Below are 19,211 nucleotides of genomic sequence, written 5' to 3'. Positions count from 1 at the left end.
CATCAAAAAGTTTTTAGAAGAGTGAAACTAATTATTAAATAAGCTAAACTTCTTAGTTGTTAGGTACATTTACATTTTTAGAGGTAAAGGAATCTTCGGTTTTATAGAAAACTAGAAAATGGATAAATGGTTAGATGTTTAAGGAGTAGTTGTGGATGCCTTTTTTATTACAGTGATTGCTGGCGAAATGGGTGGTTATGGTGTTGAATGGATTTTTTTCTATTTCAGTAGTGCACCCTGTGTTATGTTCCACGTGCGGGACTTCTGTTTATGTACAAAGTTGTGCTATCTGCGATCTACATTACTCTTTCCGATACACTATTAATTGGCATTCTGACTTAAAGCTTCGTTTACATTCGACAGCACAATGATGTACACAATTTTATTTCAGAAGAGTTGCTTTCACAATGAAAAATCGCCGTGTAGTCGGCCAAGTCCGCAAATAAATTCAATTAAAGTTAGATATTCTGCATCGATTGCAACTCGAATTAATTGTACAGCTCGGTTGCGTATATGGATGCAGGACTCTCAACTGGACGCAAACTGCATAAATTTTGTCATACCGTCGGCTTACATAATAAAATTCAAACTCGAACTCACAAACAACTTAAGTCAAACTTCTGGCGGAAACACAACTAATTGGACTTAAATTTCTCCATATATATTATAAATTTTACTTCGTAGATATTTCAGTATCGGAGACCAAAAGTAAGAAAAAATTGACTGCAGCACTTGTGCTTGCTTGAATTCATCCACAACGTATTATATTTGTATCGTGGCAAACAACGTTGAAAATCCGGAAATGTCAAATTTCAGAGTGTAATTATTATCTACTGAGAAAGATGACCACAATTCATTGTGCTTCTTCATCCGCAACGTATTTGTTTCGCGGGACATACTCAGCGGATTAAGTTCAAAAATAATGTGAAAACTCTGGAAATGACAGGATGGTCATGAAAAGTTAAAGATTTTCCACAGTGTAATCGTTACCCAAGGAGAAAGCTGACCATATCACATTGTGGTTCATTGAACTCATCCACAACGTATTTATTTCGTGGTAGATATTCAAAGGATTAAAATTAAATCAGAGTGGCCATAAGAAGTTAAGTATTCCAGAGTGTAATTGTTACCCAAGGAGAAAGCTGACCATAACACATTGTAGTTCACTGAATTCATCCTCAACATATTTGTTTCGTGACATGTTTTCAGCGGATTAAGTTGAAAAATAACGTGAGATACCGTCAATATAACGCCAAAGTTAGGACAAATTAGAGTGTTCATAAGAAGTTAAGGATTCCAGAATGTAATTGATACCTAACGAGAAAGTTGATCGCGACACATTGTGGTTCATTGAATTCCTCCACAACGTATTTGTTTCGTGACAGATATTCAACGGATTAAGTTCTAAAATAACGTGGGATATCTGTCAATGTTAGGACAAATCAGAGTGGTCATAAGAAGTTAAGGATTCTAGAACGTAATTGTTACCTAACGGGAAAGCTGGCCGCAACACATTCTGGTTCATTGAATTCATCCACAACGTATTTGTTTCGTGGCAGATATTCAACGGATCAACTTCAAAAATAGCGTGGAATATCCTTCAATGTTAAAACAAATCAGAGTGGTCATAAGAAGTTAAGGATTCCAGAGTGTAACTGTTAACCAAGGAGAAAGCTGACATAACACATGTGGTTCATTGAATTCTTCCACAACAAATTTGTTTCGTGACAGATATACAGCGAATTAAGGTCAGAAATAACGTGGAATATCCTTCAATGTTAGGACAAATCAGAGTGGCCATATAATGTTAAGGATTCCAGAGTGTAACTGTTAACCAAGGAGAAAGCTGACATAACACATGTGGTTCATTGAATTCTTCCACAACAAATTTGTTTCGTGACAGATATACAGCGAATTAAGGTCAGAAATAACGTGGAATATCCTTCAATGTTAGGACAAATCAGAGTGGCCATATAATGTTAAGGATTCCAGAGTGTAACTGTTAACCAAGGAGAAAGCTGACATAACACATGTGGTTCATTGAATTCTTCCACAACAAATTTGTTTCGTGACAGATATACAGCGAATTAAGGTCAGAAATAACGTGGAATATCCTTCAATGTTAGGACAAATCAGAGTGGCCATATAATGTTAAGGATTCCAGAGTGTAACTGTTAACCAAGGAGAAAGCTGACATAACACATGTGGTTCATTGAATTCTTCCACAACAAATTTGTTTCGTGACAGATATACAGCGAATTAAGGTCAGAAATAACGTGGAATATCCTTCAATGTTAGGACAAATCAGAGTGGCCATATAATGTTAAGGATTCCAGAGTGTAACTGTTAACCAAGGAGAAAGCTGACATAACACATGTGGTTCATTGAATTCTTCCACAACAAATTTGTTTCGTGACAGATATACAGCGAATTAAGGTCAGAAATAACGTGGAATATCCTTCAATGTTAGGACAAATCAGAGTGGCCATATAATGTTAAGGATTCCAGAGTGTAACTGTTAACCAAGGAGAAAGCTGACATAACACATGTGGTTCATTGAATTCTTCCACAACAAATTTGTTTCGTGACAGATATACAGCGAATTAAGGTCAGAAATAACGTGGAATATCCTTCAATGTTAGGACAAATCAGAGTGGCCATATAATGTTAAGGATTCCAGAGTGTAACTGTTAACCAAGGAGAAAGCTGACATAACACATGTGGTTCATTGAATTCTTCCACAACAAATTTGTTTCGTGACAGATATACAGCGAATTAAGGTCAGAAATAACGTGGAATATCCTTCAATGTTAGGACAAATCAGAGTGGCCATATAATGTTAAGGATTCCAGAGTGTAACTGTTAACCAAGGAGAAAGCTGACATAACACATGTGGTTCATTGAATTCTTCCACAACAAATTTGTTTCGTGACAGATATACAGCGAATTAAGGTCAGAAATAACGTGGAATATCCTTCAATGTTAGGACAAATCAGAGTGGCCATATAATGTTAAGGATTCCAGAGTGTAACTGTTAACCAAGGAGAAAGCTGACATAACACATGTGGTTCATTGAATTCTTCCACAACAAATTTGTTTCGTGACAGATATACAGCGAATTAAGGTCAGAAATAACGTGGAATATCCTTCAATGTTAGGACAAATCAGAGTGGCCATATAATGTTAAGGATTCCAGAGTGTAACTGTTAACCAAGGAGAAAGCTGACATAACACATGTGGTTCATTGAATTCTTCCACAACAAATTTGTTTCGTGACAGATATACAGCGAATTAAGGTCAGAAATAACGTGGAATATCCTTCAATGTTAGGACAAATCAGAGTGGCCATATAATGTTAAGGATTCCAGAGTGTAACTGTTAACCAAGGAGAAAGCTGACATAACACATGTGGTTCATTGAATTCTTCCACAACAAATTTGTTTCGTGACAGATATACAGCGAATTAAGGTCAGAAATAACGTGGAATATCCTTCAATGTTAGGACAAATCAGAGTGGCCATATAATGTTAAGGATTCCAGAGTGTAACTGTTAACCAAGGAGAAAGCTGACATAACACATGTGGTTCATTGAATTCTTCCACAACAAATTTGTTTCGTGACAGATATACAGCGAATTAAGGTCAGAAATAACGTGGAATATCCTTCAATGTTAGGACAAATCAGAGTGGCCATATAATGTTAAGGATTCCAGAGTGTAACTGTTAACCAAGGAGAAAGCTGACATAACACATGTGGTTCATTGAATTCTTCCACAACAAATTTGTTTCGTGACAGATATACAGCGAATTAAGGTCAGAAATAACGTGGAATATCCTTCAATGTTAGGACAAATCAGAGTGGCCATATAATGTTAAGGATTCCAGAGTGTAACTGTTAACCAAGGAGAAAGCTGACATAACACATGTGGTTCATTGAATTCTTCCACAACAAATTTGTTTCGTGACAGATATACAGCGAATTAAGGTCAGAAATAACGTGGAATATCCTTCAATGTTAGGACAAATCAGAGTGGCCATATAATGTTAAGGATTCCAGAGTGTAACTGTTAACCAAGGAGAAAGCTGACATAACACATGTGGTTCATTGAATTCTTCCACAACAAATTTGTTTCGTGACAGATATACAGCGAATTAAGGTCAGAAATAACGTGGAATATCCTTCAATGTTAGGACAAATCAGAGTGGCCATATAATGTTAAGGATTCCAGAGTGTAACTGTTAACCAAGGAGAAAGCTGACATAACACATGTGGTTCATTGAATTCTTCCACAACAAATTTGTTTCGTGACAGATATACAGCGAATTAAGGTCAGAAATAACGTGGAATATCCTTCAATGTTAGGACAAATCAGAGTGGCCATATAATGTTAAGGATTCCAGAGTGTAACTGTTAACCAAGGAGAAAGCTGACATAACACATGTGGTTCATTGAATTCTTCCACAACAAATTTGTTTCGTGACAGATATACAGCGAATTAAGGTCAGAAATAACGTGGAATATCCTTCAATGTTAGGACAAATCAGAGTGGCCATATAATGTTAAGGATTCCAGAGTGTAACTGTTAACCAAGGAGAAAGCTGACATAACACATGTGGTTCATTGAATTCTTCCACAACAAATTTGTTTCGTGACAGATATACAGCGAATTAAGGTCAGAAATAACGTGGAATATCCTTCAATGTTAGGACAAATCAGAGTGGCCATATAATGTTAAGGATTCCAGAGTGTAACTGTTAACCAAGGAGAAAGCTGACATAACACATGTGGTTCATTGAATTCTTCCACAACAAATTTGTTTCGTGACAGATATACAGCGAATTAAGGTCAGAAATAACGTGGAATATCCTTCAATGTTAGGACAAATCAGAGTGGCCATATAATGTTAAGGATTCCAGAGTGTAACTGTTAACCAAGGAGAAAGCTGACATAACACATGTGGTTCATTGAATTCTTCCACAACAAATTTGTTTCGTGACAGATATACAGCGAATTAAGGTCAGAAATAACGTGGAATATCCTTCAATGTTAGGACAAATCAGAGTGGCCATATAATGTTAAGGATTCCAGAGTGTAACTGTTAACCAAGGAGAAAGCTGACATAACACATGTGGTTCATTGAATTCTTCCACAACAAATTTGTTTCGTGACAGATATACAGCGAATTAAGGTCAGAAATAACGTGGAATATCCTTCAATGTTAGGACAAATCAGAGTGGCCATATAATGTTAAGGATTCCAGAGTGTAACTGTTAACCAAGGAGAAAGCTGACATAACACATGTGGTTCATTGAATTCTTCCACAACAAATTTGTTTCGTGACAGATATACAGCGAATTAAGGTCAGAAATAACGTGGAATATCCTTCAATGTTAGGACAAATCAGAGTGGCCATATAATGTTAAGGATTCCAGAGTGTAACTGTTAACCAAGGAGAAAGCTGACATAACACATGTGGTTCATTGAATTCTTCCACAACAAATTTGTTTCGTGACAGATATACAGCGAATTAAGGTCAGAAATAACGTGGAATATCCTTCAATGTTAGGACAAATCAGAGTGGCCATATAATGTTAAGGATTCCAGAGTGTAACTGTTAACCAAGGAGAAAGCTGACATAACACATGTGGTTCATTGAATTCTTCCACAACAAATTTGTTTCGTGACAGATATACAGCGAATTAAGGTCAGAAATAACGTGGAATATCCTTCAATGTTAGGACAAATCAGAGTGGCCATATAATGTTAAGGATTCCAGAGTGTAACTGTTAACCAAGGAGAAAGCTGACATAACACATGTGGTTCATTGAATTCTTCCACAACAAATTTGTTTCGTGACAGATATACAGCGAATTAAGGTCAGAAATAACGTGGAATATCCTTCAATGTTAGGACAAATCAGAGTGGCCATATAATGTTAAGGATTCCAGAGTGTAACTGTTAACCAAGGAGAAAGCTGACATAACACATGTGGTTCATTGAATTCTTCCACAACAAATTTGTTTCGTGACAGATATACAGCGAATTAAGGTCAGAAATAACGTGGAATATCCTTCAATGTTAGGACAAATCAGAGTGGCCATATAATGTTAAGGATTCCAGAGTGTAACTGTTAACCAAGGAGAAAGCTGACATAACACATGTGGTTCATTGAATTCTTCCACAACAAATTTGTTTCGTGACAGATATACAGCGAATTAAGGTCAGAAATAACGTGGAATATCCTTCAATGTTAGGACAAATCAGAGTGGCCATATAATGTTAAGGATTCCAGAGTGTAACTGTTAACCAAGGAGAAAGCTGACATAACACATGTGGTTCATTGAATTCTTCCACAACAAATTTGTTTCGTGACAGATATACAGCGAATTAAGGTCAGAAATAACGTGGAATATCCTTCAATGTTAGGACAAATCAGAGTGGCCATATAATGTTAAGGATTCCAGAGTGTAACTGTTAACCAAGGAGAAAGCTGACATAACACATGTGGTTCATTGAATTCTTCCACAACAAATTTGTTTCGTGACAGATATACAGCGAATTAAGGTCAGAAATAACGTGGAATATCCTTCAATGTTAGGACAAATCAGAGTGGCCATATAATGTTAAGGATTCCAGAGTGTAACTGTTAACCAAGGAGAAAGCTGACATAACACATGTGGTTCATTGAATTCTTCCACAACAAATTTGTTTCGTGACAGATATACAGCGAATTAAGGTCAGAAATAACGTGGAATATCCTTCAATGTTAGGACAAATCAGAGTGGCCATATAATGTTAAGGATTCCAGAGTGTAACTGTTAACCAAGGAGAAAGCTGACATAACACATGTGGTTCATTGAATTCTTCCACAACAAATTTGTTTCGTGACAGATATACAGCGAATTAAGGTCAGAAATAACGTGGAATATCCTTCAATGTTAGGACAAATCAGAGTGGCCATATAATGTTAAGGATTCCAGAGTGTAACTGTTAACCAAGGAGAAAGCTGACATAACACATGTGGTTCATTGAATTCTTCCACAACAAATTTGTTTCGTGACAGATATACAGCGAATTAAGGTCAGAAATAACGTGGAATATCCTTCAATGTTAGGACAAATCAGAGTGGCCATATAATGTTAAGGATTCCAGAGTGTAACTGTTAACCAAGGAGAAAGCTGACATAACACATGTGGTTCATTGAATTCTTCCACAACAAATTTGTTTCGTGACAGATATACAGCGAATTAAGGTCAGAAATAACGTGGAATATCCTTCAATGTTAGGACAAATCAGAGTGGCCATATAATGTTAAGGATTCCAGAGTGTAACTGTTAACCAAGGAGAAAGCTGACATAACACATGTGGTTCATTGAATTCTTCCACAACAAATTTGTTTCGTGACAGATATACAGCGAATTAAGGTCAGAAATAACGTGGAATATCCTTCAATGTTAGGACAAATCAGAGTGGCCATATAATGTTAAGGATTCCAGAGTGTAACTGTTAACCAAGGAGAAAGCTGACATAACACATGTGGTTCATTGAATTCTTCCACAACAAATTTGTTTCGTGACAGATATACAGCGAATTAAGGTCAGAAATAACGTGGAATATCCTTCAATGTTAGGACAAATCAGAGTGGCCATATAATGTTAAGGATTCCAGAGTGTAACTGTTAACCAAGGAGAAAGCTGACATAACACATGTGGTTCATTGAATTCTTCCACAACAAATTTGTTTCGTGACAGATATACAGCGAATTAAGGTCAGAAATAACGTGGAATATCCTTCAATGTTAGGACAAATCAGNTAATAAGGAATCCTGTTATAGGTACTCTTAGATGGGCACTGAATTTTGTGGTGAAAACCGCATCCAAATTTGTCCAATAATTTTCAAGTGAAAGTTGCCTATAAAGACAAAGATTTTTGAATTTTGAGGGAACTCAGGGGAATTTTAACTTATAAGGGACCCTCGGGAGAACGGCCGATGAACTCAACGAAGCCTGAAATAATAAGGAATCCTGTTATACTCATAGATGCTCATTGAATTTTGTAGTGAAAACCGCATCCAAATTCGTCCAATGATTTTCAGGTGAAAATGCCTATAAAAGCAAAGATTTTTGAATTTTGAAGGGACTCAGGGGAATCTTAACTTATAAGGAACCCTCGGGAGAACGGCCGATGAACTCAAAGAAGCTTGAAATAATAAGGAATCCTGTTATACTCATAGATGCTCACTGAATTTTATAGTGAAATATATGCATAAAGACAGAGATTTTTGAATTTTGAGGGAACTCAGGGAAATCTTAACTTATAAGGAACCCTCGGGAGAATGGCCGATGAACTAAACGATGCCTGAAATAATAAGGAATCCTGTTATACTCTTAGATGCTCATTGAATTTTGTAGTGAAAACCGCATCCAAATTCGTCCAATGATTTTCAGGGTAAAATGCCTATAAAGACAAAGAATTTTGAATTTTGAAGGAAATCAAGGGAATCTTAACTAATAAGGAACCCCTGGGAGAATTGCCAATGAACTCAACAAAGTCTGAAATAATATAAGGAACCCTGTTAACTCTCAGATGTTCACTGAATTTTGTGGTGAAAACCGCATTCAAATTTGTTCATTAATTTTGAGGTGATGGATGCTTGTAAAGACAAATATTTTTAAATTGTAGGGGAACTTAAAGGAATCTTATCTTATAAGGAACCCTATCATTGGCACCTACTTGCAGGTCTTTGCAAAATTTTACATCCAGTGAACTCACTATTAGTTTTGATGTGTATGGAGTTTATACAGTCAAATATTTTGAGGTTTTGTCGGAACCCCACAAAACTCTAACTGACACATCGACTGAATTTTCTTATGAAAACCGTAACGATGATTATACATTTAAATCTTGACGGATCCCAGTGAAATCTGAGTTAGTAAAGAACCATATTCTACACGGTATCTTGAATTAATTATTAATTATTATTGAGCGATTGTGAAGGAACAGTGCATGATTTTATAAAATAGTGGAATATTCTGGATTGATTGAGGAGAGTAGAAAGGCGCGACGGGTGATGTGATGTGATGTGATGCGGCTGTTGTATGGCGGTGTAGGTATTGATGGTAGTTGTGGTCTGACAAGCAAGAGCTTGCAGCAAATTATCTGCCAGTTCTAGCGCAGCAATCATGCCGGTAATTTCATAACAGGTTTCGATTTAAGGTTGATAGACTTGGGCTAATCGACTGGGAGATCATTTATAAACTTGTTGTTTTATTTACCACCCTCATTAGTCGATGCACTACGTTCGAACAGAAAAAGCCCGAACAAGTATTGATGCCTGCATAATGGCTGTGACAAAACAAAAACCCGACTGACGGCTCGTTCTCTCGGCTTTTCTCAAATGCCCAGCGTCTGACCTCAACTAAGAACACATCCCATCGCGCCCATAGATCAGAGCTCAGTGACTCAACCCAACCAACAAATTTTCATCAAAAAAAAGAAAAGCTGCATCCGTCACCTTTCTGTAAGTGACAATTTTTAAAAAGGCAAACGAAAGCTTGTGACCATTACGAAAGCTTCGAAAATGTAGCAGCTACCAATCGATGGACTCCGATCGATACGTTAATGTGGAGTGGTGTGGTGGTGGTGGTGGTGGTGGTGGTACATCGATCCATTTCATATTATGTCTGATAGACACCTTATCCGTAACGGTTCAAATTCACCGGCCACTCTCTACCATCACAAAAAAATAATTGAACTCGTTGGAGCGCAGTGCGGACTTGCCTATCGGAAAAAACGATCAAAGAGTGCTGCTGCTTCTGCTGCTGCTACTGCTGCTCTGCCTCTCAAAGGGAGATCAGTAACGGCAAAAAAAGCCAACACTAATTTTCCGCCTTATTCATATTTTAAAAGATCTCCGATCTTCTTCTGCAATAATTCGAAACGTTGGAATTATTTCAGTTATAAATTTAAAAAATATGAACACCGGGAACACTTTACTAACTAACTGCCGTCTCGTATTCGAGCGGTCATCGAATTGTAAATTCCATTAATAAAACTCTAACAAGCACCCACTTCGTCATACGCCCACTTTAATCACAACAATAATTACATGGAGACTAGACTCTGACTTGCATTTGTCAAATTTGCACATCCTCATTAAACACTTTCTTCTTTTAAACCTGACGGCCAGTTCAAATTTCCAAATAAGAGTTAAAATGGTTTAAGACCTTCACAAAACAAAATTTGTTGAAATGCTACAAGTAATTGTAATTTGGGCACACTTACAATATCTTTTATAAAAACAATAACTCATTCATATTTTTCACATCAAATAAATACTGAACCTATCTAACACTAATAAGTTAAGTACTCATCTAATCAATTTAATTTATTGGTAATTAAAAATTAATTCTCTGTTGCTTACCTTTCTGCCCAACAAAGTGAATCGTCTCGATATCTGAAACACAAGAGTACGTGGTAATTAACCAGCTGATAATCAAAAATTTACAAAGTATTGACAATAAGTGTTTTAAATAAGTAATGGATTATTTCACGACCCTTCACTGGTGCTTACAACTGGTAATTGGAACGTGTGGAATTAAAAAAAGACAAATAATTCGATTATCCGCTCAACTAATTTGATTGAAGAAAATAAACACAAGTTCATAAGGGTGTGACATTTTATGATACCGCTTTTAAAACGACTTCGTACGACGCTGTGTTGATCTAAACTCATTCCATCAACGAAGTCTGCAAAATATTATCTGTAATCATTGATAATCATGGCAATTATCGATCCTCATCTTGCTATACCACTAAATTTTAACTGATGCGAATTTAACAACAAAAATTCTTTAGCATGTGCAAAGTCCTAAACCGACCATTACCTACCCTTATTTTTCAACCGATTCGAGAATTGATCGTCTCGTTACGTCCAAATTTCGAAATGTTTGGACGGATTTTGGTTGAGTCATAGTCTGAAATGAATCGGCTCCTAAAATATTAATTGACGAGTCACGGATCTCAGTCAGAAAAGTAAAATCAGCGGTATCCGAATCACTACGACGAATGGTGCGAGTCGAAGCGAGAATCGAAAGATGCGGACCCATTTTTAGGGTGCGATATAGTTACAGTTCTCTGTTCTAGACCTTAATATATACCCGTCTATATTCTGAATGGAATTACAACTGAATTATCGGGTTACGTACTGGGATTCAAGAACCGGGTTATGTGGTGTTGACCCGGCTCTCCAAAAAGACTCGAAACTCCTATCACTATCTATCAAAACCATTTTTAGTAGGTATCTTAGATTAGGATAGGGTTAGGGGTGGGGTTAGCTTTTTGTATTTGGTATTCGACCACTGCATAGTTTGTAGATAACGCTTTCGTAATACTTTAGCTGCTCAATCTTAGGTTTGGTTATTGCACGCGTTCAAAGTCCGTACGAAAATTTAGAACAGAGCTTTGGTCGTAACAAGGCGTCCAATCCTAGAATTGGTCGAAAAGTAAGTACATTGAATCAGAAATGCAAGAGCTTTTTCTTTCTTCGTGGTATAAAATTTTCTTGGTCAATGGGAATGTTATAGGTTTTGAAGACTACACATTGAGTTGACAGATTGACAACAAAAAAGTCAATTTATTATAATAAGGGTTCTGTTGGTGTTAATAATTTTGAGGCTTGGAATCTTGTCTTCCTCCAATGTTTTTAATGAAAGATATTTAAGCGTTTATTTTTTCCACTTTTGGGGAATGACTAGAAAGAATACGTGTTCTATATATGTATGAGTTTTACGAAGCTGTTTTAGTTATGTAGAAGTTAGGTGATATATTGAAGGGGAGCTTTTAGGATGCAACAGTCCTTTAAAATGAGTATGTAAAGTAGGCCTTTATTGGTGAGTAATGACGTTTGGGGGAATGTACAAGAACTCCAAAAATGTCGCACTTTACAAAATTTAAATGTGTATAGCCTCGAATGCGCCATATGTTCAAAATGTTCCGGGACTTTTAACAATGTGCCAGCCATTCCTACCCTCGAAAATTGACGAAGAATTGGGAATAAAATACGTTAAGCACTTGTCAGAATTAAACACTTTTTTGATTTACGTAAATAAGTTCGAGTCAACGAGAGAATCTTTTTTAGGAACGTGAATTAAACTGCCTGAAAGGGGACATTCGGTAGGTGATAAAAATAATAACTCGGACAATGTTTCCCGAACATTTGATAAGATATCGCGTCCGTGTGTTTCAAGTTTCCCCATGATGTAACATCTCATCACATTGTCATTATATCGACGATGGAACGGTCTTATTTGAAATGCGGTGCAAGTAGAGGCCGTTATAACCACGTGCCCAGTGACAACTTTACGAGAAGAACTACTTGAAACCACATGTTACACTTCCACTTGCTTTATACCCTCTACATGATATCACCAACCCCGTTCGTCCTGTTATTCGTTTAGCATACGTTCTAACCCGTCAACCGTTGTAAAATATCCGCTGATGGGGGTTACGGAAAAACCACAATACCACACGGGCGCTAACCATTAAATCGCTTGTTTAAGGGTTGTTAAGCGGTCAACGTATTACCGCGATTCTGAATGCTGCACGCTGTACGTAATAAAAATGTTATATACAAAAACATTAAAATATTGTTTTACGATCAGTTTCAAATAGTGTAGCTGTTGAAGTGAAAAACTGTAAATCAATTTCTTTAAAATTTGGAGGTGTTCAACCGAAAATTTACTGTTACGTACGAAGCTGGGTTCGCTAATTAATTAGGAAAAAATTACGTAGACTTATTCAATAAATTAATTTATTAGCAAAGCACTAAGTACCGCTAAAGAAGTTTGGGATTGTTTCTTGTCGGTACGTTACACAAGTTTCGATTTTTGTTTGAATTTTAACGGACATTTAATGTAAAACTATTTTAATGATACAAAAATATCTATTATCTACTTTGTCCAAATCGAGAAATTTGGTGAATTTTTTCTCGATTAGTAATAAGTAATATCTGCTAACACGAAACTTAAGGCGTTTTAGGGAACTTCAAAATCATATATTTCTATTTCCACATAGTCACTGTTATAGCATATTTCTCCTAATGTGTCACAGTTTTTTTATTCGGTCACTAAAAACTACTTCCGACTTTTCTCGAATCCAGGATTTATTAGCTGCATCTACCTCATCGTCCGAGGAAAAAAATAAAAATCGCTGGGCGCCAAATCGAGGGAGTAAAGAGGGTGCGGAATCAGTTCAAATTTCAGGTTTCGCAGAACTTCTTTAGTTGCACGCGAAGTGTGTGTACCAGCATTATCATGTTGCAAGATTGCAGCCTCCAAGCTGCCTTTAGCATGACAAACTCGACGCCGAAGGTTTTTTAGATACATCTGTCCACACAGCTCGCTCACAACCGAAACCTGAAATTTGATCCAATTCCATGCTCAGCATCTCCTGATCTATTTTAATCTCTTTCCGTTACTCAAAAGATAATCATATCATTACACCTTGGGTGATGAGGTAAAGGCAACTATCAAATCCGAGATTCCAGAATAGTCAGAAGAATTTTTGAGTGACTGAATAAAAATAGGGGAATTGTGTGACTATCAATATGCGCAAAAATAAATATACGATTTTGAAGATTAAGGACAAAGGACCTAAGAATTGTACTATAAGGTACTTTTTGCTAGACTATTCTGTTTGTTTCTTTGTGGATTACTTTTCAGTTTACCCTTGTCCTTGTGGATTTACACGCCCCTGTAATCGAAGCAAAACCCTCACATTCAACCTAATATAACTTGACACGCTTTTTTGGGTCTTGGATCGTGCGGCAGCTTTAGTTGGTATGATTGAGCTTTGGTATCCACGTCATAACTATATACCCTTGATTCCTCACCAGTTATTACTGTCTGTAGCAAATTTGGGTCGTCGCAGACAGAGTCCAACAGCTCCTTAGCAATGTTAATGCGATGTTGCTTTTGGTTCAGTAAACTAGCTTAACCATACATCACAGTCAACATTCGAAATGCGTTTGCGCACTTAATTTTGTTTTTCACACAAAATTTGATACAGATTCTTTGATCCATATTTTGAAATAGGTAAAAATTGAAGACGAGACAAAACACGTACAAGCTAAGCAGCTGTCAAAAATTAACTGAACGTTCAACATGACCGAACTTGTCGGTGTAAGTGAGAGACATGAAATTCGCGACACTTTTTGAGCAGACTTTGTATATACATTTCCTCAAATGAAAATGTAGAAAATGTACTTTTATGTTTCCTTTATTAGGGTATGTTTCTTCTCGAACATCGTTTAAGTATTAGTTCAAAAATAAGTTGATTGGTCCCTGTATAACTGCGTGTGTGAAGCGCCGGCCAGAATTTCTCATGCGTGTTATTTATTCTTGAAGGAAAAAAATGTTTTGCTTTAATTACCGGGGAAGGATTTGTGCCTGTATTGGTGATATTGAAGAAAGAGGGTAAACGAATCAGTCGCATGTGTAATTGTCCATTAGGCCCTATCTGTTGCATGACTATTCGTCACAGCTATCACTCGACAACATTTGCTTTTAGTGCGACCGTTTTCTCGCCTGGGGTTATTTATTGCCGTGTACTCGTTACTGTCCTAATTATACCTCACGAATTAATTACCTTCCACAGATTAGAGCCCGTTTCTTCAGACGATAGTGTTATAACTTACTGATTAAAAAGTTTGCCACGTTTGAATAATAATAATAATAATAATACATATGTAATGTGGATATAATAATTATATATTTAATATACATATACCAGAAGACAATTTCTAAAGTTGGGCCTGCACATCTAGCGAAAATTCGACAGTTTAAAGTAAGCAGGGTGAGTGCCAATAGCAAGAACAGGATCAGGACTCAGGACTAGTAGTCCTGGTGTTGGCGGTCGCCGCTGCGCTGGGGCGAATTTGCACCCCGAATAGGAGGGACACTGCACGGTGCTGTTATTTAATCGATAGCATTGCTTTAGCATATTCATAATTATTGTTATCTATGTAGGTAAAAAAGATAGATGAACTAGAGGTTATCCTATAATGAGAGAATAGTTCGATGTAGCATTAAAAAATTAATGAATAATAAGGCGGTAGGTATAGATGGGATACAGGCAGAAATTTTAAAATATGCAGGACAAGAAGTTGGAGGTCGTATGTTTAAGCTATGAACAGTATTCTAATCTAGGTCTACCTCTACCCCTCCTAACTCCCGTTTCTGCCTCTAATATGTCTCTGACTAGACCTTCATGCCTGAGAAGTTGTCCTATCTCGGCTATTTCTCATTGACTTCCATAGAGTCCTCTGTTCTCCTATTCTTTCCAATACCTCTTCATTTTTTACCTTTTCTACCCACGTTATCCTCATCATCCGCCTATAACACCACATTTCTTCTAGTGATTTTCTCTTGTGGGCTAAATCGTTTAAGAGTTGTTGACAAACAAAATTAATTCAAAATTCATTTTTTTAAGCAACTCATTCGTTGTTTTGGCGCCTGGGTTTGGATATCATTTGCAATAGAGTCATTTTTGTTTCTTAAATCCAATGAATTCATGGATAACATCTTGAGGTATTTCTAAATGTTGTTCGTCATAGGTCCGATTTATCAGAAGTCAATTTTTGTACAATGATTTACTTAATTTGAAAGAATATATTGTTTTATTGAATTACCGTAGTACATAAATATTTACACGTATTAAAATGCTATACATGCTAAAGTTTTATTATTTTTATTGTTACAGGATTTTCCTTGCGCCAAGTGTTCTCATTCATATTCGATTTCGTCTTGTGCCCATTTTGAAAAAATCGTCAAGAATGTAAGTTTTTTACTTTTTATATACTTATTTTTCGACCACATTGCGTTAGCCAAGTCAACTTCACTCCTTTTTGTATACACCGCTATTATATACGTACACTAGTGGCAAGTTGAGCGGCATCATCTTTTGAAAAATACGTCGTTGTACAGAAAAATTCTTACGAATACCTTCAGCAATATTTTCATATAAATAATAAAGGAATAAAGTCAAATAAATGCAATTTAGAGTTCTTGGAAGGGGAATCCCCCGTTCTTGAAGATGTTTTAAGAAGAAAAAAAAGCTGATAAAAAACTGTGTAATTTGTATCTTTGATGGGCGTTTTGCCTTACCTGTATAAGTATGTGCATTGTTTTAAAGTTTTGCTAAAGTTGGTTTTCTTGAATTCTACTTTTTTTATTTTGTAACTTATAATAGGGAAGGTATGCTTGATGTTGTCCACGTCAAATACCGAAATTAAAAAAATTTTGCCTTCTCAAATGGAAAATTAACTTACCTTGAGAGAGAGCTATTAACCGTTTTTTTTGCGTATTCCATTATTTTGCCAAATACTCCAAATTTTTCTGCTTCGGACACTGGACAAATAAGGAACTGTCTAAAAGTTTGTTTTCCTAAATTTGGCTTTTACTTATTTGCCAATCGAGTAATTTGCTTGGTGAAATAAGAATTAATTAGTAGTTCTTAATACGCATATGATATTACGTACATTTAACTGGTAAATATTTGTTTTTAATATAATGGTCGCTTAGATGTTAGACGTTTGGTCACCTGTTGTTGTTGAAGTTTCTTTTATTTCTGTTAAATCGTTGCCTTAAAATGATCAATATTCTTCGAAAGGCAAGTTTTCATATTAACAGTACCGACTTCTAACGCAGTTTACGGAAAAGTGGTTGGAATTTATCTGTCTAATTTGGAGAAACTGCTTTTTTAATGATAAACTGGAATAGTATTAAAAGAGTAAACATCATTCTAGACCTGATCCCATGAGTGCCATCACAAATCGAAGAATTCATGCAAATCCCCTTCCATTTTTCTTATAATTACTCCCAATAACTGCCACACCTACAGTGATCAAACAGCCCTTGTTTATGTTTGTTTATATTAAACGACGAACAGTAATATTCCTAAATAATATTTAATTAGTAAAGAAGAAAAAAGATGGTAAGACACCTTCTGAGATATGAAAGGCTAGATAGAGACATATTATAGGTATAGGGTTGTTCGGAAAGTCATTTCGTTTTTTCCCGACAGAGGATTTAATTGTATTCTTTTGCACCCAACTTCACATTTAAGCCGTATAATTTTTATATGCTTTGAGAGTTCATATAGCAAGGCTTGTGTGTGAAAAATTCCAATTAATTCTACGCAGTAGTTTTTGGTTGGTGCCCTTTTAAATATGGAGAGCGATAAGCAGCATTTTCGACATATCTTACTGTTTTACTACAGAAAGGGTAAAAATGCTGTTCAAGACAGAAAGAAATTGACTGATGTGTATGGAGAAGGTGTGTTGACAGTACGCCAGTGCCAGAACTGGTTCGCTAAATTTCGATCCGGCAATTTTGATGTCGAAAATGCACCACGTTCGGGAAGACCGGTTGAAGCTGATAAAGACGCGATAAAGGGATTAGTTGATGTGAACCGGCGAATAACAACACCTGAGATAGGATTGAGGTTAAATTTATCAAATTCAACAGTTTATGACCACTTGAAAGGCCTGGGATTATCCTCGAAGCTCGATGTATGGGTTCCCCATGTTCTCACAGAGAGAAATCTGTGTCGCCGCATTGACGTCTGCGATTCGCTTCTCAAACGTCACGAAAATGATCCGTTTTTGAAACGCATCATCACTGGGGACGAAAAATGGGTTGTATACAACAACGTCAAACGCAAGAGGTCATGGAGCAAAAAAGATGAACCGGCTCAAACCATTTCCAAAGCCGATATTCACCAAAAAAAGGTGATGCTGTCTGTTTGGTGGGATTTTAAAGGAATCGTTTTTTTTGAGCTTTTACCGGATAACACAACGATTTATTCGGAACTCTACTGTCATCAGCTGGACAAACTGAATGATACACTTCAACAGAAAAGGTCAGAACTAATCAACAGGAAAGGTGTAGTGTTTCACCAAGACAACGCGAGACCTCTCACAAGTTTGGTCACTCGCCAAAAGCTTTTACAGCTTGAATGGGATACAATGCCACACCCACCATATTCTCCAGACCTCGCACCATCGGATTGTTATTTTCCAAAAAAGGGGGAGGAAATAATTTTCGTATTCAAGTTTTCCTAATATAACTGATATCACTCAAAATTACAGCCGGAAATAAAGACAAACGTTGAGGTTTGGTCCAAACTTATAAAAATGATATTGGTGTCCAGTTAGAAGTGAAAAATCTTGGTCTGTCATCGAGCGAACCGCTGGATTTCGTAAAAGAATTGAAACGTCAATATATTGATGACGTTTTTTTTTCCAATTTAACAGTTTTATTAAGAACTAGCTTTTCCCCGCGGCTTCGCTCGCAAAAATTAATATTGTTTCTCCATAAAACCTTTGAACTCCCGATTCACCCTCACAACGTTTTAATTTTATGTAATGTCGCCATCTTAGATTTCAAATACAAAAAGTAGCAACAACATTTCATTCTTAAGGGTTGATTTTTAAAAATTGCCAAAACACGTATTTGCTTAATTTCAACAATGTGCAACCTTCGAGTAAATCCGAGTACAAATAAAATATACCCTATGGAAACGTTGCAACCTCTTTTCATTTGATTAATAATATCAAACAAGTTTCAAGTATATAAATCAAATGAGAGACCATTAAGACCAAGTTTGAAGTAAATCGGACCAAAAACAAACATGCAATCTTTGCAAACCCCTTTCAGCTTCCTAAAGAGGTAGAATTTTGTAAAATGTTGAAATAGTATGTATGTCTCTAATTTTATAAGAAAAAGCATTTAAGCCAAATTTCAGGTAAATCTGACTATAAATAAAACACCATACCATAGACAACATTACGTTTAGCTGTTTGTCGCGTTTTGTTATACCATTTTTAACAAATGAACGGCTAGACTGATGTTTTGACTAATAAATTTTTCGTTTTGCTGTCAGTTACGTTTTGTCATTCCATGTCAATTGCGTTTTCTTATACCACTTTTTTCCACGGCAACGGGATAAAAAGTGTCCTTTGCCCATCTCCTGGTTCGAAGCTAACTCCCCACCAATTTTCAGCCAAATCGGTTCAGCCGTTCTTGAGTTATAAATAGTGTAACTAAAACGACTTTCTTTTATATATATAGATTTTCGTTTGCAAGGTAGTTACTAACATACGGGAGAGGAGAGGTCATTTTCGTAATTAAAGATAAATATATATAATATAT

The 19,211-nt window shown here is 36.3% G+C and overlaps 1 protein-coding gene and 1 long non-coding RNA gene across 2 annotated transcripts in view; one reads left to right on the top strand and one right to left on the bottom strand.

Moving 5' to 3' along the window:
• The window catches only part of LOC108733805, a 137,298-nt gene that overhangs the window by 92,182 nt on the left and 25,905 nt on the right, over positions 1–19,211 (top strand). Inside the window, exon 3 of the long non-coding RNA XR_003232178.1 lies at positions 15,760–15,834. This is a non-coding gene — a long non-coding RNA (uncharacterized LOC108733805). The remainder of the gene's footprint in view (positions 1–15,759; positions 15,835–19,211) is intronic.
• Positions 1–19,211, bottom strand: part of LOC108733802 (protein trachealess) — a 140,679-nt gene that overhangs the window by 110,097 nt on the left and 11,371 nt on the right. Inside the window, exon 2 of the mRNA XM_018465118.2 lies at positions 10,424–10,456. Coding sequence (XP_018320620.1) covers positions 10,424–10,456 — 33 coding nt within the window. The remainder of the gene's footprint in view (positions 1–10,423; positions 10,457–19,211) is intronic.

The sequence above is a fragment of the Agrilus planipennis genome, unplaced genomic scaffold, assembly GCF_000699045.2.
Source record: "Agrilus planipennis isolate EAB-ADULT unplaced genomic scaffold, Apla_2.0 scaffold11, whole genome shotgun sequence".
Lineage (NCBI taxonomy): Eukaryota > Metazoa > Arthropoda > Insecta > Coleoptera > Buprestidae > Agrilus > Agrilus planipennis.
This window is presented reverse-complemented; position numbering and strand designations above follow the sequence as displayed.